This window comes from Dendropsophus ebraccatus, chromosome 5 (genome assembly GCF_027789765.1).
Source record: "Dendropsophus ebraccatus isolate aDenEbr1 chromosome 5, aDenEbr1.pat, whole genome shotgun sequence".
NCBI lineage: Eukaryota > Metazoa > Chordata > Amphibia > Anura > Hylidae > Dendropsophus > Dendropsophus ebraccatus.
This window is the reverse complement of record NC_091458.1, coordinates 59,612,477-59,635,062: the sequence shown is the minus strand read 5'-3', so window position 1 is coordinate 59,635,062 and position 22,586 is coordinate 59,612,477. Positions and strand designations below refer to the sequence as shown.

General features: G+C 41.5%; 1 protein-coding gene across 1 annotated transcript; it reads right to left on the bottom strand.

Moving 5' to 3' along the window:
* Positions 1–334: 334 nt before the first annotated feature.
* Positions 335–22,487, bottom strand: LOC138793597 (glucagon-1-like). Its single transcript, XM_069972234.1, has 6 exons — positions 22,425–22,487; positions 10,058–10,392; positions 9,582–9,690; positions 8,225–8,368; positions 4,667–4,732; positions 335–637 (listed from the first exon to the last, which is right to left on the bottom strand). Exons 3-6 carry the CDS (start codon positions 9,680–9,682, stop codon positions 628–630), a joined length of 321 nt encoding a protein of 106 aa, XP_069828335.1. The 5' UTR covers positions 9,683–9,690; positions 10,058–10,392; positions 22,425–22,487; the 3' UTR covers positions 335–627.
* Positions 22,488–22,586: the final 99 nt, after the last annotated feature.

The following is a 22,586-nucleotide window of genomic DNA, read 5'->3' as shown; positions in this document are numbered from 1 at the left end:
GGCAACGTATGTTTTCGTACAAAGTACGGCTGTTGTTGCCGATTGCAACAACGGCCGTACTTTACGAAAATATACATTGTGTGAACATAGCCTATAACTGTATGCACATTCTTAAGAGAAAGATATGTATAGTTAAAAGTGGCACTCAGCCACTGTGATCCCCCCACCCTCCCAGAATCTGGTTGGTGTCCTGGGCCCAGGGCCAGCAATGGCCGGTAAACTAAGAACATCTGCAGTGATATACAATAAATTAACATTTCACCAATGTTGGTATCACCAATATTATAGAAGATATAATGTTCTTTTATTAACATTTAAACAAGGTTTACATCAATGTGTCCAAAAATATACAATACAACACCTTCAGTAGGCAAAGAAGTTTAGGAACAGAGTGGTTATAAAATGCTGTTATCCAGTCATTATATATACTTTGACCTTGACTAGAGGTCAAGAGTAATAATCAGAAGCTATAAAACATACAGTATTAACAAATAATAAGAAACATAATAAGATGTACAGCATTTGGAATTGTAGGATTGTGTTTGCTATTCCTTTAATAACTCTTGTTTAGGATTTTTCATAGAATGAAGAAGTTGATAATTCTGGAGTCTGCGGAGCAGGCCGATGTCAGTCATACCTGGAAAATACATAGTTTATTCTAATTTATATTTTTTAGGAACATAGAAGATTGTTGGCAGAAAAAGACATCTTAGTCCATTGTCAGCCCTTTTAGTATTTCCTTTCTTATCTTATCCTTTCTTATCCCAGGTATGTTTACATTCAGTTACTGTAGATTTACCAACCACATCTGCTGGAAGTTTGCTTCCAGTATCTACTACTCTTCCAGTAAAATTTAAATTAGAGGAGAAGTCTGGCGAAAATTTTAATGAAAGTATTGTATTGCCCTCCAAAAGTTATACAAATGACCAATAACCACTTATTAAAGGAAATGCTTATAAAGTGCTTTTTTCCCTGCACTTACTACTGCATCAAGGCTTCACTTTCTGGATAACATGGTAATGTCACGCCCCGACTCCCAGAGCTGTGTGGCGGGCTGTGGCTGCTGGAGAGGATGATGGCAGGGGGACACTGAGGGACACAGGGCACTGGAGGGACACTGAGCATCCCTCTGCCATCATCCTCTCCAGCAGCCACAGCCTGCACAGCTCTGGGAGTCGGGTCGTGACATCACCATTTTATCCAGGAAGTGAAGCCTTGATGCAGTAGTAAGTGCATTTCCCGTAATAAGTGTATATTGGTGATTTGTATAACTTTGGTGGTGGGGGGAGGGGGCAATACAATACTTGAATAAAAAAATTGTCGAACTTCTCCTTTAATTCATATTTTCTCCTGTTGCCTCTGTTTTTTCTCCCAGCTAGATCCACCAAGAACAGAAAGTAGACAACAGAAAAACATGGGGTGAATTCATCAATGTTTTTGTGTAGGTTTCGCTGTAATATTGTCACAAATGTGTAAGCAATCGCTTGTTTTCACAACAATTTGTGGCATTCTGTGTTTTGTGCAAAAAAAAGTGACTTTTTAACACTTGTTTTCTGGTAAAAGCATTGATAAATCTCCCCCATGATATGTGACTTGCCATGTGAACTTGAGACTATAAAAGACAAGTACAGTAATTTACTTTTATTACATGTGACACACCAGACCTTTGATACTGATGGAGACCGTCTCTTCATCACCCGGGAATTCAAACTCAATAGCTACAGATCTATAACTGGAGCGTTACCCCTGAGGAGCCCATGTATACGCGACCTCTGCACTAACATTTACAGCTGTTTGGGGCTGAGCTGCAATATCACACAGCTTACAGACTAGAAAGCCTATGCTTCTGGAAGATAACTGATCTGTTTTTTTTTCACATACAACCTCATTTTTTATCCAAAGCAAGAAGCAGATCAAGCAGGAAATTTAAAGTGGTTTTGTCATTAATAAAACTAGGTTTAAACGGATGCATTACGTGAAATTAAACATATTTCCAATGTATAAGCTTTAGCGAAACTGTACTGTATGAGAGATAGACTTCCTAATCTCTCACATGGCTTCTTTGATTTGATAACCTGTTGCCATTGGTTACGGCCCACAAGTGGGTCAGGCATGCCCAGTTTAAATGCAATCTCCAGAAAGTACTGGCAGTTGGTCTCCACTATGCCTGCAAAATGCCTTGTGGCAAGGTGTGCACTGTTGCACTGCAAGAACACAATCACAGTTCAGGAAAGAAGTGATTAAATCCATGAGGGAGAAAAATAGTATAAGGATATGAGCTACTTTACTAAGAACAGCACATGTGTACTCCTTTACATATATTCATGTGGTATTCGATTTTACCAACTTTGCTTCATTGCTCAACCACTTTTTAAGGGGTTATCCAGGCTTAGAAAAACATGGCCGCCTTTCTTTAGAAACTGCACCACCCTTGTCTCCAGTTTTAGTTTAGTTTTGCAGCTCCATTAAATTCAATGAAGCTTAAAGGGTTATTCCACCCAAGAGCTAAAATGCTCCCAAACCTAGTTGGTCTCACTCATCAAGTCCCCCTTGAGTATTTTGAGCCATCTCCCATCTTTCTAGTTGCTGCAATTCCTGAGTAACAAGTTTTTCTAAAAGCTGGTCTATATACAAGATGGCACTGACCCGGAAACAGTTCTTCTCCCTGACTGGTCTGGCATAGCGCCCTATTAGCTTTCTTTCCTACTCACTGCTGTCATTACTATGTTGCACAGTAAACACAGAACCCCCCCTATACCCCCCAGTATGTATTCCACTATATGTAGGCAGCCCCCCGCCTCCCCCCCCCCTCCCCCAGTATGCATTTCACATGTAGGCTTCTCCCCCCCCTTGGAAAGCTGCTGGCAGCACATGCCCAGAGATGTAGCAGAGCTGATCCCCATTTTAGTTTGTTACAAAATCCCCTCCGGTCAGCTGCAGCGCATCAGCCCAGCCCATCCCCCCCCCCCCCTCTCTTGCGCATCACCTCAGTGCATTACAGCCCTCCCCCAGTAAACTGCAGCGCATCAATCACCACAGCCCAGCACCCAGCCCCCGACTCCTGTTACTTCCTTTTGCCACTAATCTGCCGGGAGAAGAAAGCTACGGGGGACTGAACTGCCTCTGGTGACTATGTACATGTTGACCCTTGGGGGGTTTAGTATGCGCTGCTAGTGGCTTTAGGGGGGGGGGCTGGGCTGTGGTGATGTGCTATGGCTTACCGGCTAGGTTTTAGCAGACTGTGGTGATGCAGGATGTGGGGGGGTGGGGGGTGCTGGGCTGTGTTGCCAACAGGTGCCAGGGGGAGGCTTACTGCTTACTGGAGCTGTGCGGCCACACAGAGAAAGTAGACATGGGGGGAGGGAAGTAATGAAGACGGAGTGGAGGCTTACACTCCGCTCAGTATACTGTAGACAAGGCCCACTGAAAGTGATGTCAATGGGTTGCATGTCCTTTGTCTCTTCAGTGGGCAGGGTTATAATCACTAACCCAAACCATTAAAGCGAGCGAGGACATGTGATCCTGGAGCGAGACTAGAGTAAAGAGCAAGACAGAGAGGATTCTCTTTAGCTCCATTTTTTGTGACCAGAGGAGTCAGTAGAAATAGCCCCAAAACAGGTCAAATACCTAATTACTTGCTTTGAACAATATATTGACCTATGGGTGGGCTTAGTCTGCGATCTTAAGATGTTAAAAAGAAGTTTTATGGCCTCCCTGACACATGGGGGATTGCATTAGGAATTTCGTATCGAAGTGTGGTTTAATAATTATAATTGAAGCTCTGATTGGTTGTTATAGGCAAAATGTGTATTTAGGTCTGATGGTGCATTTACACAGGCAGATTTATCTGACAAATTTTGGAAGCCAAAGAAAGGAAATGGATTGGAAAAGAATAGAAATCTCAGTCTTTCCTTTATGACCTGTTCCCTGTTTATGGTCTGTTCCTGGCTTTGGCTTAAAAAATCTGTCAGATAAATTTGCCTGTGTAATCACACCATAACAAATCTCCTAAGGATCCATTTACAGATTATCTGCCAGAGATTTGAAGCCAAAGCCAGAAACAGGCTCTAAATAGAGAACAGGTCATAAAAGAAAGCCTGAGATTTCTCCTCTTTTCAAATCCCTTCCTGGCTTTGGCTTCAAATCTTTGGCAGATAATCTGTCAGATAATCTTTCTGTGTAAATGGACCCTAATACAACCATGATATTATTTTAATTGATTATAACACTTTCTACACATATTATGATTTCTACACATATTATGATGTCTTAAACCTCCGTGCAGAGGGTGGGTACAGCGGGAGGACCGCCTGGAAAACCGGGATACAGCCACAGCCATAGGCTGTATCCCAGTTTTCCAGGCGGTCTTCCCGCTTTATCCACCCTCCCCACGGAGGTTTAAGACAGCGGGAATCATTGCCGAGAGTCCGGGTTCGTACAAACCCGAACCTCGGCAGGTTCGGACCATCCCTAATGGATAGTATGTTGCTAAAATAAGTCTTCTAGAAGGGCTGGGGCCTGTAATGAATATTTATTTACTCGTATACATACATGACATACCAAAGTCTAAAAGATTGTACAAAACATATATATTATAATATTCTAATTGATCCAAAACACCTATATGCTATCATTTTAATAAAATTTACTAACAAATATATCTTACCCAAGAAATGAATCCGTTCTGAGCTTTGGAGGCTTCATGTCACTATCAATGTACCTTTTGCTATCACTGTTAAGAAAATGTTATAGAATAAAATCAATAGCTATATACACTGTTCTGCACAGTTATTACTTATTAACATTAGGAAAATTATTTCTCCCTCTAATAAAACCTTACAAGCGGCAGCAGCTTAGATACCATTTTAGAGAAAAGGTTTATTACCGCCAGCAGTACCATGATGCTGCAACAGCTGTGCTGCTCCTTCTCTTTGGATGGCTTTAGTTCCCTGATATGGCTCCAGTGTTGCTGCTCAGCCATGTGACAGGCACTATGACTGTCCGAGTTTCAGAGCTACCGTTGTGTATACCAGAAGTCGCTTTCTCTATACATCTCTAAAAGAGCAACATTAAGTATCTCATAGAAACATATCAAGAAAGTAACTTTTGATTTACACTGCAGTAGCTTGGAGAACTAGTCACAGTACCTGAAATGTAGGACCGGAACAGCATTGTGTCTGGTAACTAAAGCTATCCGGTAAGAGAAGGGACAGTATGGCTATTTACCAGTATCTAGTGATGAGCGAATACTGTTCGATCGAATAGATATTTGATCGAATAGTAAGGTATTCGATAGTATCGAATATTATCAAATAGTACGCCGAATATTTGATAAATATTCGATAGGCGTTCAAATCCCCTTTCCCTTCCCCTGAGGTGTCATTGTGGACTTAGTGAACCTCCAAGTGGTCGAATAGATGTTTTTCAATAATCGAATACTTGTTCCCATAGACTTTAATGGGATCGAATATTCGATCGAATAGTTAAATATATGGGAGATATTCGTAGGAATATCGAATATTTCACTATTCGCTCATCACTACCAGTATCATGTTAAGGCTGGGCAATAATAATGTAGACATGGTTTATCGTCTAACACAGCGCTTCTCAAACTATTTCTACTGGAGCCTCACCCAACTGACCAAGGCAATGCCTGGGCCTCACCAGACTGACCAAGAGGATGCTGGGCCTCACCATCTGTGCGAAATCCATTTAAAAGCTGAAAATAATGCTAGGGCTACCATTCACCCATCTCCCAAGCTCTATATACTAATAAAGCAAGTACAAAAAAGTTAATATTGTTGCTAAAATTTATATTTTTGCAAACATCAAAAGGTCTGAACAGATCATAGTCACTTTTGTGAAAACTGGCCCCTCAGCTGGGCCTCACCAACAACTAGGGGGCGCCTCACAGTTTGAGAAGCACTGGTCTAACACATCAATGTATCCACATTTAGGGACTATTTAAGAAAAGAAAGTGATGGAGTGTGTTATGCCAAAAACATGATGCATGACTTGGGATTGTTTTTGGTGTTCTTTAAAGGGGTATTCTTACATGAGCGTGTTATCCCCTATCCACAGGATAGGGTAGAACTTACTAAATGGTAGGGGTCCTACCCCTGGGACTAGAGATGAGCGAACCGGGTTCGGGTTCAAGTCGATCCGAACCTGAACGATCGGCATTTGATTAGCTGGGGCTGCTGAACTTGGATAAAGGTTGTCTGGAAAACATGGATACAGCCAATGACTATATCCATGATTTCCACATAGCCTTAGGGCTTTATCCAAGTTCAGCAGCCACTGCTAATCAAATGCCGAAAGTTCGGGTTCGGATCGACTCGAGCATGCTTGAGGTTCGCTCATCTCTACCTAGGACCTCAACCAACACCTAAACACTGAAGAATTGTACCTCCAAATAAATAAAGTGGGCCAGATAATAGAAACCAGAAACAGATTATAAACAGAGAACAGGTTATAAAGGGAAAACTGAGATTTCTCCTTTTTTTTTTTTAGATCCATTCCTGGGTTTGGCCTCAGAAATCTGTCAGATAAATTGGTCAATCATCCATGTGTGTAAATGCACCCTTAGGCCGGGTTCACACTACGCAAAAAACACGGCCGTATTTAATAAAAAAATATTTGCAAAATAATGGCCGTTGTTTGCGCTAATATGGCCGTGTTTTTTACGTAGTGTAAACATAGCCTTACTCAGATAAGAATACCCCTTGAAATACCGCTTTAATGCTGCCATGCATATTAGTACATAAAACTCACACTATCTGCAATGCTTTCTCACACCAAGAAGCATGTTTAGGGATTGTTGGCCTACTCCCAGAACACCCAGATATGTAATCACATAACCAGGCCAAATCACATATTATATTTATTCTATTCACTCATACAGTGTTTTCAGAGTGAATAGACCCTTAAATTATATGCAAGATAGAATACTGGAAAAATGACTAATATTCAACATGTATAAAGGAAAACACATGGCATGGTACATGGTAATTGTAATATTCAGTGTTGATGTGGAATTATGAGATTGTCTTGTGTCCCCAGGTGTTCCAGTCTGGACAGAGCAGAAGATGACGACTTATGGGACTGTGTGACCTGCTTTCACAATAACATGGTATGCATGGGGAATCATGGGAAGGAAACAAGGCTTAAATTATAATTATGCTGACCAGCCCTACTCATTGCTCCCTAAGGGGCTTGGGAAGGTTGTGCTATAGGAAGGATTAGATTAACCATCAGACAACACTCAAACAACTCATTCACTAGTTTTCTTGAAATGCAACCTAGGTAGACTAGACATAGGCGAGCCTTGCTCACAGACAAGGACTGTATGTGGTTTCTTTCCTGGAGGCATTCTAGTTGAGCTTCAACTAGAACTTAGTTTGTGTCAAGGATGGGATAGTTGATGGGTCCACCAGTTTTATCCATAAAGTGTTAACCCACAATAAGAAAGCTACAGTCTGAATGGACTTTTAATTGCTTATCAGTGATAAGACTGGAGTTTGTGCAGTCATAGGTTGGGAATATTACATCTGTATAAATGACTTATGTGAGCCTATAAAGACACAAGGTAAATGAGTTGCAGCAAAAAAGCAAGAGATAAAGAGTTGCTGAACAATCCTGACAAAGCGCTTTGCTTCACTCCTACTGTATATTTGCTCATCCTTAATATTAGTGATAGGATTGATCTTAATGCCCTTGAGGTTCTGGAAATTGTTGTAAGGTGCTGTATTTCTTATTGCTCTGCATAGGTGAAACATGCAAATGCTTGTCCCTTCCTGGATTGGTTTATTATGAACTCAAGATACAGTTCAGTCACTGTTATGTCTGCCGCTATATAAATCCCTCTATTGCATCTTTATGCTACATGCAAGGGGACAAATCACATCTTACTGATGAAAAAGATCACATCATATACACATTCAGACCAATTATTTTACCATTGTTGTATTCACGGCATCACCATTGTAAGGATCACGTTTGCAAAAGAGTGACCCAGACCTCTTAGTGGAAAAATGAAAAAATTGCATAATTACTGTCACACGTGATCTTTATACTTGACTCCAGTTCTGATCAAATAAAAGACAAGAAGGGATAGTATGTATAGAATAGTGTAATATAAATACATGGACTAATCCAAATGAAGAGAAGTTTCTGCTATTATCTGATTTAGGAGACATCATTGAGACTACGGATATATTGTCACCTGAATCGTTTTTTGTTCATCAACCACTGCACAAAGTCCTTTGCTTTCATCTTGTCCAGGTATCTTGTCAGGTCACTGGAGAAGGTCCCTTCAGAGTGCCGCTTAATGTTTGATGTGAAAACCTGGGCTTGGTATTCTTGCCACCTTTTAGCATGACAGCAAAGAAAATAAATGAAAGCAATTTACTCAAGTATGGTAAATCATTATTGTATGATATGATTTGTGTACATTTGCACAGTTGTATTATGGCTCTATTTTGTACAAAGCAGTAAAAGGGCTTTCGTATCGGTGTATGAGCTCTCTACTGTTCTTCCACAATGCCTTCCATTTCATATGAATTTATTGCTTCTATGGTACAATATCTCTGTACAACGAGCCTTTACAGCAGTGCATGGAGGATGTACCATACAGAATCTCCCTGCTTATGTAAACTTATATTGGAGCCCAATCCCTTCTGTTCCTGTGCTTTGCTTGGTGTGGAAGGGAAGGGTGTCACTATGTCTGCTGCTACTTTTCCTTTCACACAATAGATCTCGATTTCTAAACTTCTAGCTCAAAGCAACACTGAACTTTGCATGCTAGACCCGAATATAGACCCATTTTCACTGTACCACAACATCTTTATGGTGCTCTCCTCAAGAAGAATTTTTACCTGTTTAGTCTATTGAAATATAAAAATACCAGTGAATGTTACAACACAATCTCAGGTCCAAGACCAAGATTAATAGTAAAAACGTGATCAGTAGAAACCAGCATTGTTCTGCATGTAATGCAAAAAATGGGCAATGTACCAATGGAGACTCTTGAGTAAGTCCTTCATTGGATTTTTTCACTGATCTCCCTGAGCTCAGTGATTGGTGTGTTTTGTTGTTCTGCATGTAACCTGCACTTCTTGGGATTTCCCTACTCTGACTGTGAACCAATGCAGTAGAGTAGGCTACAATTCCTTGCTAAACTGGGAAAAATGGTTTAGTTTTAAGTGCAACATCAAAACATTTTGTATACATTTTTCTTCTTCCCTTGGCCACATACCTTTTTCTACATGCACAACAAATACTGAAAAAACACCACATATTTGGAGACACTGTATGAAACAGTTCAAAATGCATTTGCTTAGAGGTGTATATGTGCTATCATGTTCATATCATGTCTATATAATGCTCAGATGTCATAGAGGCAGTGCCAAGTTGCAGGATGGTGCACAATGGTTATTGGTGGTGGTGAGGGGCAAAATATGAAACTTTATATCATTATTCAAGTGCTTCAATCCATGTATCTTGCAGCTAATGTAAGTCAAGGCTTTTTGCTTATTTGTCGAGTTTAAAATGCAGAGATGGTTAATGGAACCTACTCTTACCTGGTTTCATCTGAAGAATCTCTTACCAAAATCTGCAGACTTTCTGGAGCCATAACCAAGATGATCGCTCCTGTTAGGTACATCAATTGTGTCTTTTTCATCTGGCAAACTGGAGGAAAACATTCAAGACTTTAGTCTAACATTATACATTTTATACTATAAAGTTACTTCAACCAAAAGGATGCAGCTTTTATTAGTTGTTTTCTTTAGTGTACGGATAGTCCATATACAGAAGATACTAGACCTTGTTCAAGAACAGAGACACTATGATGTTAACAATAGTATTTCTACTATATGTGTCTAAACCAATTATAATTATTAAGTGAAAAGAATGTTGTTTGCTTGTTTAAACAAATACAAATAAATGAAATACTATGCATGCACACACACACACACACACACACACACACATATATATATATATATATATATATATATATACTAAAAGATATAATACCATCATCTCATGGATTTACCTTGTAAAGAGCTTAATTCTGGCCCCTCTGGTTTCCTCTGTGTTAGTTATGTTGGCTCTAGACCTGATTTCCATGTGTTCTCCTTTTATGCCGTCACCAAACTCCCAGATGACAGGTAGGTCAACAGTGTTTCTCATTTTAGACTTTAAGTCATTATAATTTCCACTCCTTCTCCTTCAGTGTCTTTAACAAGAAGGTGTTACTGTGGCCCTTCGCATCATCTACAAGAAGCTGCTAGGCAGATCATATTAACTATATATCCTTCTTAGATGTTGGACAAGAGAAAAGGTCATTGAAAGTTGTCAGATGGAATCAAAGGTTCGATATTAAATTCACTGCCAAAAGGTAAAACGAAGTTCTAAATAACTAAGAAGCATAAATCCGCATAACAACTACATGTATAGGTTATACTGTAAGTGCTTAGACAAGCATGATATTCACAAAGGAGGTTGGCTTGGTGTCTAATACTATTTTTCCTACTAAAAAGAATTATACCTCCATTTCAGGTCTTATATTTATAGGGGAAGTCTGATTTAAAGAGTTTTTTATTGTCATTATTTATTTGGGAATCCTACATACTGCATAAAACATATTTGGTCTGGCCGCACGCTAGAGCTTTTCTTTAAAGAAAATGATACCCCTAATATCTCAAAACCCATCTTGTGGGAAACGCATAAAGTGGTCCTAAGAGGAGAGTTGGTAGCTCTTGGTGTAGATAAGAAAAAGAAAGAACAAAATTATTGGATTATTTATTATTCCAGATATCTGCATTAGAGACTCTTCAAAAGAGTTCTACGGTAGAGCAAACATTGCAGGACCTGACATTGCTCCACAAACAACTGAAAGACCTTTTGAATGTCCAAACAGCTTAAGTTTTCTTGAAGTTGAAATGTAAATTCTATGTGCGTGAAGATAAATGCTCCAAACTGACTTCCTCTCTAAACAAAGATAGAACGGCCAAATTCCACATCTCCAGCATAAGGTCATCAGAGGAAAACATACTCACTAGAACTGAGGACACTGCATGTAAGTTCTCAAAATTTTGCCACAACCTTTACTTTTTCAGGGTGGGGAGGAAGAATTACATTAAAGGGAACCAATCACGCTAAAAACGGCCATAAAGCTAAGGAAACATGCTGGTACATCACCCAACACGCTTCCCAAACATACCCCTGTACCCTGCGTACCATGTACATATAAACCGCAAAGTTAGTTTAATTATCTCCCGCACTGTATGTAAGTTACCTGCTAAGTAGTGATGGTGGGCGGATGGCTTGTTCAAGTAGTCATAGTTGGCGGGTGGCTTGTTCATCTAGTCACGGTCCTGGGCAGACCTGGGCGGCATTGCACATCGGCCGCGCTGATGGCTTTACTATGCTGCGCATGCTCGATACAGCGGGAGAAGACGCTGCTGTACTGCGCATGCGCAGCATAGTAAAGCCGTCAACGCGGCCGAAGTGCAATGCCGCCCCCCCCCCCCCCGGGTGACGTCAGCATGCAGTTCTTTTCAACACGCCCAGAGGGGCATAATTACAGCGCCGGAGCCCACCCAGGACCGTGACTAGATGAACAAGCCACCCGCACACCATGACTACTTGAACAAGCCACCCGCCCAGATAATGTACATACAGCGCGGGAGATAATTAAACTAAGTTTACAGTTTATATGGTACGCAGGGTACAGGGGTATGTTTGGGAAGCGTGCTGGGTGATGTACCAGTACGTTTCCTCAGCTTTATGGGCGTTTTTAGTGTGATTGGTACCCTTTAAGTTATACATTTTGCCCCAATACCTGTACTTATCCCTATCCACATGCCCTAGCATTTTTTCAAACTAGCTTAAATAGAATTCTGTAAATTTCTCTGGCGAGAACAAAAGTCATGCATCTCCTTCAAACAACTCATCTTACTGAAGCTATTTGGAGAATTCGGTCTTAGAGATTTAGCCTCTTACTACAAGGCTGCAGACTTGTCTAGATGGCTGTATCAGAGCTACCCCTTTAACTAAGCTTCTGCACATGGAGATTGAGTTGGCTACACTCCAAAAACCAAGTGAGATACTCTTGTGGAATCCTACTCTAACTAGCACACTCCCATGAGACATAGCCCCATTATTCCATGCCCCCATGCCACCATCTCTGTTTTGAAAGAACTAGTCAGTAAAGATCCTAATTTCTCCATCCCCTCCCCTATTCAGACGGTCCATTTACTACGAGCCTTCATGGCAGGTAAGGATTTTTTACTTCCCCAAAAGCCACCAGACATAGATATGTTACTACCCCCTCCCCCACCCCAAGAATCTAATGCCCAAAACATCCATTACTTATGCCAGTCATTTACCAAAATTTAAAGAATTGTGAACTAATAATTGGCTTAAAAAATTTGCCCTTTTCCCCTCCCTGCCTCAAAGATCCTTTTTAAGCTTTATTCTTACATAATTATCCCTACCTCAGACACTTAGCTCCACTGCCTTTGCTTATGGGAACAGCACCACATTTTCTGAAGAACAATGCAGATTTAGGCTATGTTCACACTACGTAAAAGTATGGTGTGGAACACAGCCTGTTCTTCTATGGGATCCCGGCCGGAGCTTATACACATAGTAAAGGCTCCAGCCGGGATCCCATGCTGCTCCGCAATCCCATGTCAGTTTTCTGCGGCCGCAATTCAGTGAATTGTGGACGCAGAAAGACCTGTCAGTTCACACAATGAAGCGAGCGGCTATGAGAGTTCTGATACGGGCGCGCGCTGATGCTCCCACATCAGAACACTGCGGCCGGAAAGATCATCCAGACGGTACTTAAGTACCGGCCGGAATGATCTTTGCAGAGACCAGCCTTATAGATTACACTGATATGCTTTTTCCACTTGTATACGTATACAGGGATCCTCTTTTAGGGTGTGTTCACACGTACAGGATCCCCGGCAGATTTGATCGCGCAGATTTGAAGTAGCAGATTCAAAGCACATCAAATCTGGGCCATCAAATCTGCTGCAAATCTGTACGTGTAAACACACCCCCAGGGTGCAAACACACTGGACATATCCGCAACGGATTTTATCGCTGCAAGATCCACTGCGGATCTCTGCCCTGTACACTCTATGGGCAGACAAACTCGCACCGGGATGGACATCACGCTGCCAGTATGTCAGCAGCCTGCTCCGTTAACCCCCTGCCGCCAGACCGTATACTTCACCTGCTCCCCGCTCTGGCTTGCTACGGGGCTCCTGGCTTCCCGGGGCAGCGCACTGATTGGCCAAGCGGGACATGCCGGGAACCCCCAAATCAAGCCGGAGCATGGAGAAGGTGATGTATACGCTCTGGCGGCAGGGTGTTAACGGGGCAGGCTGCTGACATACTCCCAGCGGGAAGTCCATCCCGCTGTGAAGACTTCTGCCCATATTGTGTACAGGGCGCAGATCCGCAGCATTTGTTTGTACCCTTAGGCTAGATTCAAACATACCGTATGTTTGCAGTGAATTCCACTGCAGATACCAAATTGTCATTTTTAATGAGCTTACCGTAATCTGCGAGTTTGCAGTGAAATCCGCTGCGGGTACCAAACTGTCACTTTCAATGAGCTTACATGCTCGCAACGGGATTGTCATGTAAATGCCGGTACCATCGGTCCCGCTCAGCCAATTAGTGCACAGCCCTGCCGCAATAACTGATTGGCTAAGCGGGACTGACAGGAGCCTGGAGCCTCAGATACAGTGGAGCGTGGAGCAGGTAATAAATGCTCCGATGGCGGCGGTTTAAAGGGGCCAGCATTAACATACTCGCAGCTCATTAAAAATGACAGTTTAGTATCAGCTGCGGATTTTGCTGCAAACTTGCAGCGTGAAATCCGCTGTGGATATGGTATGTGTGAATTACTGGCGCAGCACTAATTTTACTGATTGTGATGGATGGGGGACTGTGATGAGCAGCTGAGGGAAAGCATGGCATTCTGGGAACTGCTCAACCAGGAAGGACAGAAACACAATACAGAACTGTAAAACTGGGATAGACAGGTAAGTAATGCTATATGCTTCTGCAGAAGTTTCATTTTTTTTTAACCTCTACCCGGAGTTCCCCTTCAATGGTACTTTTACAAACATAGATGTCTAACATTTTTTAAGCTAAAGCCAGGAATTGATTTGAAAAGAGGAGAAATCTCAGTCTTTCTTGTTCTCTGTTTATAGTCTATTCCTGGCTTTGGCTTTAATAATCTGTCAGATATCTTTGTGTGTAAAAGGACCCTTAGACTTTGCTCCCTGGTGTGGTGCTTTATTTTGATACTCTGTTATGTGTTATTTTGATGTCATTGGTATTATAATTATCTAAAATTGGAATGATATGTAAAGTTACACCTCAACTTCTCAGACATTCAAATGAACACAATACGCTAGGACAGGAACTTCCAGTTTTCCTATTAATGTCTTCATTATCTATGTTACAAAGTATAACTATATCACACCTATAAAGATAAAAAGTATGAAAATAAAAACAGGTGACATCAATCCACCAAACAACATTGCTCTGTTTAATCCATCCAGTGGCCCCTGAAGCTCTTTGTGAAAGGTTGAGCCAATTAGTCCCAGTGACGCATATGTCCTAAAGCTCATTACCCTAGAGGAATTCTCCGAGATTATTAATATAATTCCATAGATAAATGTCATGAGTTATGCCGAGTGTCTGGACAGTACATTATATAAAAGAGATAGAACACAATAAAATATTAAAAACTTTATCACACTGCCATACTTATGAATCCTAGCATCATCTTTGTAGCGAACACTTTATGGCTATGTTCACACATAGTATTTCTGTCAGTGTTTTGGTCAGTCTTTCATCAACCAAGACTAGGGGAGGGTTAAAAGCACAGGAACTGTGCAAAACATTTTGCACTGTTAGTTCCACTCCCAATTTTGGTTGAAAAAACACTGATCAAAAGACTGATGGAAATATTATGTGTGAACATAGCCTGTTGTAATAATGTACAGTATAAGGAAGTCAGTTCACAGGTCTTTGCGTAACTACACCTGGTAGACAGAAGGTGCGGTTATGGAGTAAGGGCCCTATTACACGAGACAATTTTCGTGTGAAAAATCGTTATATCGTCTGGATTCAAACGATTCTCGTTCTGTGTAATTGCAGGCAACCACCGTAAAATCGTTTGTGTGTCATTGATTGTTGATTTAGGTCTGAAACTAAAATCATTGTTAATCATTCGCTGTAATTCCACATTCGTTTGTTCAAGTTTCGCATTTGTTCACTAATTGTTCAGGGTAATTGCACATTGTTCATAGTTTTGCTGGGATCAGATGGAGTAAACAATAGTAGTAACGACTGCAGTAACAATCATAGTAACGGTCGCAACCAGCGACTATCGTTCTGTGTAATATGGGGAAAGATTTTAGGTTAACGATAAACAATCTCGTTTGCGATCGTTTATCGTTAGTTGTTAATTGTTAAAAATTGCAAGTGCAGGGGGGACCTCGGTAGGTGCGGGGAGGCTGCCTGGGTGAACGCTAGATTGTCCAGGCAGCCCATAGCAGATAGCAGTGGTCTGCTGCCGCCGCTCCTGTTCCACAGAACGATGGCAGCAAATCGCTGGTATGTAAGTCGTTTTTCTTTCAACATGTTGAAAGACAAACGACAGCAACGATCAGCCGACATCGTTCATGGTGGCTGATCATTGCCTTCTATTACACAGGACGATTATCAGCCGTAAGGGCTGATATCGACAGGAAACGGACGCTAATTGTTCCGTGTAATAGGGCCTTAAGTGCTGACTGGACAGAATATTCCCTTTAACCTATGACCTCTTTTTTTACCAAAGATAATGTGGTGACTGCTCATCCCTTTGACAATATATATTGTGGGCAAAATAAATGTTCGTAATTTTTATCGTAGGCACAGTTCAAATCAAATAAGTATTTGATAAAATAGAAAAGCAGAACTTAATATTAAGCCCAGAAAGCTTTGTAATTACGGAGGTCAGATGTTTCCTGTAGCAGGGACTATGCTCCCCTCCTCCATACAGATCTTCTCCAGATCTTTCAGGTTTGGGTTATCGCTGGGCAACATTGAGTTTCAGCTCCCAAAAAAATTTCTATTGGGTTCAGGTCTGGAGACTGGCTAGGCCACTCCAAGAACTTAAAATGCTTCTTACCGAGCCACTACGTTTTGCACCATTGTCATGCTGGAAGATCCAGCCACAACCCATTGTCCATGTTTTTACTGAGGGAAGGAGGTTGTTGGCCAAAATCTTGCGATGCATGGTCCCATCCATCTTTCCTTTAATGCGGTGCAGTCATCCAGAAAAGCACCCCCAAAGTATAATGTTTTTACACCCATGCTTTATGGTTGGGACTGTGTTCTTGGGGTTGTACTTGTCCGTCTCTCTCCTCTAAATGTGGTCAGCCAATCAGTGCGCTGCCCCGCTGCAACACACTGACTGTGCGGCACGTCCAGACGCCGGAGTGAGGAGCAGGTACAGTATAGTTTCCATGACAGCCAGGGGCATGATGGAATAGTGAAGGACCCCAGCCCTGCCATATAAATGTCTGTTTACAGCCTTGTTGGAGGCATGTTACTAATAGGCATAATACACTGAATTACGGTAGTAGTGCTCTGTATTATATTAGTGAACAGATCTCCATTTCTGCAATGACATAAAAGTATAAAAGTATATGCTTATTTCTCCTGCTTTGTGAATTCTATAAATCAATGCAAGAATGGTAGTATTTTGTTAACTTCCCAGATTACAGAAAAGATAATGATTAAAAAGTCATAAGTACCCATAAATGATATCAATAATGAAGCATGATGATGAAAAAAATGTATATAAATTTGGTATAGCTGTAATCTTACTGAACCAGAGAAAAAAAGTATACAGTGGCCCCTCAACATATAATATTAATTGGTTCTGGGAGGACCATTGTGTGTTGAAACCAAAACTCTATGGAAAATTGGTAATTGGTTCTGAAGCCCCCAAGATGTCATCCAAAAATGAAAAAAGATTATTAAAAAAAAAAATCAGATAACTAATACGGATAAAGCAAGTCCTTACATACAACAGTCAGAAAGAGACACTGGAAGCTGTAAATTACTTTCTATGTAAAGTACCAGAGAGTTTTCAGGGTCCTGTACAGATCGCAAAGGGTCCCAGAAAAATAAAAAGAAGCCACCCTCACCTGGTGCCCAAAGAGCAGAACAAAACATGTAGTATCACACTGTACTGTAGAGAGGAGATACCAGACAGCCATTCAGTTCATGTCCTTCATGAATACTAAGCTTTTACTAGTAAAATGGCCACTTTTATTGATTGATCAACTAGTTATTCACATGTTCCACAGATCTTGAATGTCTGTAGCATTGTATGTTAAGTCTAATCTAAAGTTTCGATTATTCAGAATCGACCATTGTATGTTGAAAATATTGTAACCTGAGGCCATTGTAAGTTGAGGGATCACTGTAATGTTATTTTTACAGCATTCATTTGGCTATGTGATGATAAAAAATAAATTGGGCCTTTAATAGATTTTGAATTGTGGCCCAAGAGGAATGTTATCTAAGCTTTACTAACCCAATGTCATACATCAGAAGTAAATAAAGTAAATTTCATGTCTACCCTTTATATTTTTATCTATAGTGTCTAGAAATAAAAGGTCCTATACGATAGAAATCCATTTTATCATACACCCTAGAAAAGAATTCTTCTTTTAAAGGAGAGTTAATCTCTATTCTTCAAGTCTCGAGTGATGACCTTGTATTCTCTATGGGGAATGTAAAACAACCTTTACTATATTTATATGCTGGATTCATGGACCAGTTATTCTTCACTTATATTAGTGTAGGTTGCAAGAAATTAAGTTCATGTGTCAGTAATAATTGATCATTAACTGAAAGGATGGCGACGGGACTTTATCTCATAAATGTCATATATAAACGTTTGCGAAAAACACATTGCCTGAAGTTAGAGAATATAAATAGTATACAGATTTTCTAATAGGAATCACATTGACTGCCTCTGTTTTATAATCAATGTAATGAAGTTAAACAGTTTCTACGCACCAAGCATGGAAGATGCCTAAAGTCATTAGTAGAGCCTGCTTACATTCTAGAAGAAACACTGCTTGCTTTTTTTGTTTTCTTTTTTACTTTTTTTTACAATGAAGCAACAATCTTGACACCCTCACAAGTCCTTCTTGGTCCCAGCCTGTTTTTTGGGGTTGTGTTGCTCCTCACATCCCTCCACAGTTGGGCTCATAAGTAGTGATAAGTGAATCGGCTAAGCATGACAATTCAGCATTTGACTTCCGGCAGCTAAAGAAGTTGGATGCATCCAACTTCTTCAGCCACAAGTGATCAAATGCTGAACATTCGGGTTAGGCTAATTTACTCATTACTACTTATAAGCGTAACCTTACTTAGCCAATAGGAGACATTTACTATTGAGTCTAAAATGTGTGATTTTTCTTTAGCCTATTTGTTAGATTTTTACCCAGTTGAATAGGAGTAATTTATTAAATATTCATAATTTAGTGAGTGAAATTAATCGCAGAATATTTGCAGAATAATAACAAAAAAATTCACCTACTACTGACCAGACGTAGGCCTGCACCTGTTTGTGTGATTTTTTTTAAATTGTGCAAATTATAAATTGGGATGAATCCCATATTATGCAAATTATTGAGTAAATACTCAAAATAGGCAGATTAAAACAATTTTTTATCCAAAAAATATTTGCCTATCAAATACTGGTTTATAAATAGAACTTTGTCCAAAAAAGGGGCGCAAAAACTTTATATTTACAAGAAAAGGGCGAAATGCCCTTGATAAATGTTCCCCAATGTTCTTTGGCTGACCCTGTGTCGATTCACATGGGATAAGATAAGGTATGGTTCTTCTTGCTTCTGCCAGTCTAGTTGTTATAGAAGCACTTAAGTGGAGACCCCCTGGAAGTTACATTTGCTTCTGTGATCTCAACAGGGTCTCCATCTCAGCTACCTGAACCTTCTATTGTTCAAGATTTTTATTCAAATATTTTCCATAACATAGAAACATAGAAAACATATTTCAAGGCACAAGTCACATTAATGTGGCACAATATATGGCAATCCTAACACAGAGTTCTTGTAAGGCCTATGCTGTGGTTCAGGGCGTTGGTTGCAGGTGTTGTGCGCAGCTGGTGCGCACAACACCCCCGGACACATGGGCACTTTAGGAAACTAGGAGAAGTGAAGACTTGTGTGGGAGGGTAGTGTAGGAACTGGTTAGGATCCCTTGTCTAAGTAGTAACACTACTCTGCCGGGGTGTGTGTTGAATAATATACTTGAAGAACCTCTAGTAGATATCTTTTTATATCTCATTGCCTTCTGCCTACACAAGTTCGGAGACCACCATGTGAGGTAGTATGAGTCCTAGGTCTCTGTCTCTAGGTTGAGGTCCCACTGAAGTTATCCCCAAGTGGACGAGCGTCAGTCAGTAAGGTGCCTTGGCTTGTGGCAACTTTGCCTTACTGGGGATCAGTCCCTCTGCCTTTCCTTTAGGGATGACTGCCCTGACTGTAGAATCCACGGTGTAGACAATGGTTGGTCCTAATCTCCTCTTATCCCATCTCTAGGGTTCAGCACTGCAGATAGGTGTAGTCTCTGTCAAAGGCCATGGCCTAAGCCAGGCCTACTTAGTCACTGCAGCAGGAACTCTGGTCTAAATTTTTTCCCTCATGCACACTATCTAGGAGAAGAACCCACTAGAACAGGAAACTCCTACCTTATATTGGGTGGTGTGACAGGAAGTGAAGATGAGAGAGAAAGTAGAGTACAGAGAGAAGGCACCTTTGATTGGTCAAATACATAAACAGAGCTACACCTATCATACAAACTGCAGCTGTGCTAAAGGAGAGTGAGACACCTAGTGGCTGTAGTGGAAATAAACAGCTGACAGCACTTAATGTGACACCTAAAAGAGTTACTTTACCTGAGTGGTATAAAACTTAGGGAGCTACCTGTGGTGGGAGACCACATAGAAATACTGAGCTCTATTACAACTTCCTTATCAGATAGTGCCTATACAGCAGGCGAAAAGTAAGGAAAGTAGAATTTAGGAATACGGGGGGAGAACAGAGGGAAGGAAGAACAGAGGTAAAAGAAAGGAAGTAGGGAAAACAAGCTCCACCTGATAAGGCAGAGAACGATCAGAAAGCCTAACAAGCAGGGCCATAGCTAGGATTCATGGGTCCCCATAGCAAAAAACTGTACGGGGGCCACTTCCCCTAGGCACAAAGTACTATATATATATATATGGGCTTGGTGATGTGGCCAAAAACTAAAATCTTATTTGACCAGAGGCAGAAGCAGCTACAAAAGTGACTGGCAGAGCAGAGAGACAATGGCTGCTTGCTCTGTCAGTCCACTGTATTTAACTATAAGGGCCCATTAAGAGCCCTTATGGTTAAATACATAGGTGTGTACTATACTAGAGCAAAATCCCTGCGGCTGGGCTGAGGATGGCACCTGTCTACAAGAGGTTTATTGCCTATTCTGTGAGGTAACATGTCTTATATTAAACTGTTATGTGTATTTCTCTGTACCAGAGTAACTGGCAGGCAGAGAATGGGTTACATGCTTTTCACTGCACGCCACACAAAACAGTGACACCTACTGTCCTTAGTGGGAACTGCTTTGCCCAGTTAGTGTTGTAAGCCTGGAAGTTGCTAGAAAGTGGGAGGAGCAGTCTCCTCACAAAAGCTAGCTGTGACAGGAAGTAGTGTTCAGTTCAGTTCAGTCAGTGTGCAGTCACTGGCAAATCAGTGTTGAGCTCAGTGCTCAGTGTGTACAGCCACTGTACAGTGCAGCTAGTGGTTGTTCTGCAAGCAGGCCAGTCAAGCCTGCCTGTTACTAAAGAAGGGGAAGGAGATAAAGGAGGAGAGACTGAACAAAAGGAGAGTGGAAAAGAGAGAGTTCTTCAGGAGTATTTACAGAGATACAAGGTATTTCTCTACTGTTAGTGGGAATCCTTAGGACAGGACCCCTAAGCAAAAGGACTTGAGCATACTGGGTAGCGGAGATAACTGAGGCCTCTGTACCCATCTTCCTATATTCAGGGGGGAAAATTTATTAGGACCCCTGGATACCTCTGGGACCCGAAAGTTGTGCCCTAATGCCTGGCCCAGTAACCAAAGCAGGAAGCTCCCTAGCAGACTGGGAGGGAAAACTGACTCAAGCACCATTGGGGAAGAGGTCCACAGGATCACGGTGCCCACCAGTGTCCCACACGTACTGACAGACCAGGATCTGAGGCAGATCATCTCTCCACACACCACCAGACTCTCCACACACCACCAGACTCTCCACACACCACCAGACTCTCCACAAGCGCAGTAACCCAGTCAAAGCCGCCAGTATTCACCGCTGTATGCCACAGGACTGTAAAACACCTGCCAGTCCATCAGTAAAGGAGTTATTGTCACACTGTCTCCCTCCTTGTCTCCCTGTTGTCCTGGCTTATCTGCACCACACCACCATCAAGGGCCACACTACCGGACAGCAGTAAATGGGTTTGGCCCCAGGGGAACTACAGGTCCACGCCACTGACCACCTTACACACAGGTGCATCCCCCCCCTACAGGAACCTCTGAAATAGCCCACAGAAGAAAGGGAGAACTCAGGGAAGCGCTAGAGAGTCCCCTGTACCTGTGGAAGCCCTCGAGCCCACCTGTGACCGTGACAAGACCCAGCCATCCTGCAGGTACAGCACACTCTGACTCAGCGCTGCACTCAGGAGAGGTATAACCACCATCATCCCCTCCTCATTTCCTCTCCCTCTCTTCCACAAGCACCCCGGCTCGCTGCAGGTGCAGGAGAAGACTACCTTCCGCTTAACCCCTTATATGCTACACTTACATACTGCACCACAAAAAAAGAGTTTAAAAGGAAGACAATGAGATCTCTGCTTTACTGCTAGTTCACTGATAAGTAACCCTTTCTGAATGTTCATGGGCTGTGCCGGGCCGCTTACGTTAGGGTCACCAGAAGAGCGTTGCCTCTTGTGCTATCTACACGTACGCTCATCACATCCTTGTTTGAAGAGATTGAGTGATATTTGCTGGTCACATTGTCAGCTTTCATGCAATGCCAGCTTTGTGGTATAGGTATGCTTAAAGCTAGGTGATTTAGTTTGTTTCTGTTTTTCTGTGTTGCAAAATACAGGGAGCCTGTGGGGTGAAAAATAAGGCCTCAGGTCCAGTAGTTTTTGTCAGTTTCAATGTGTCTGTGTATACATTCCTTGTATTCATGTATCATATGTCTTATTGTGTATTTAGATGTTTATATGTGACTGAATAGATAACATGTATAAAATGAATTGTTATTCTCACCACGTGCCGTAACATATCAAAAGTCAGCGATGGGCAGATATTACAAGATGAGGTGGATTCTTGGCAGTTGGCTCTGAGGTGCAATGCATGCTGGTAAATGTTGTTTCCCGGCCGGCGTCATCTTGGATATAGATATATATGGATATATTTAAAAAAAAAACT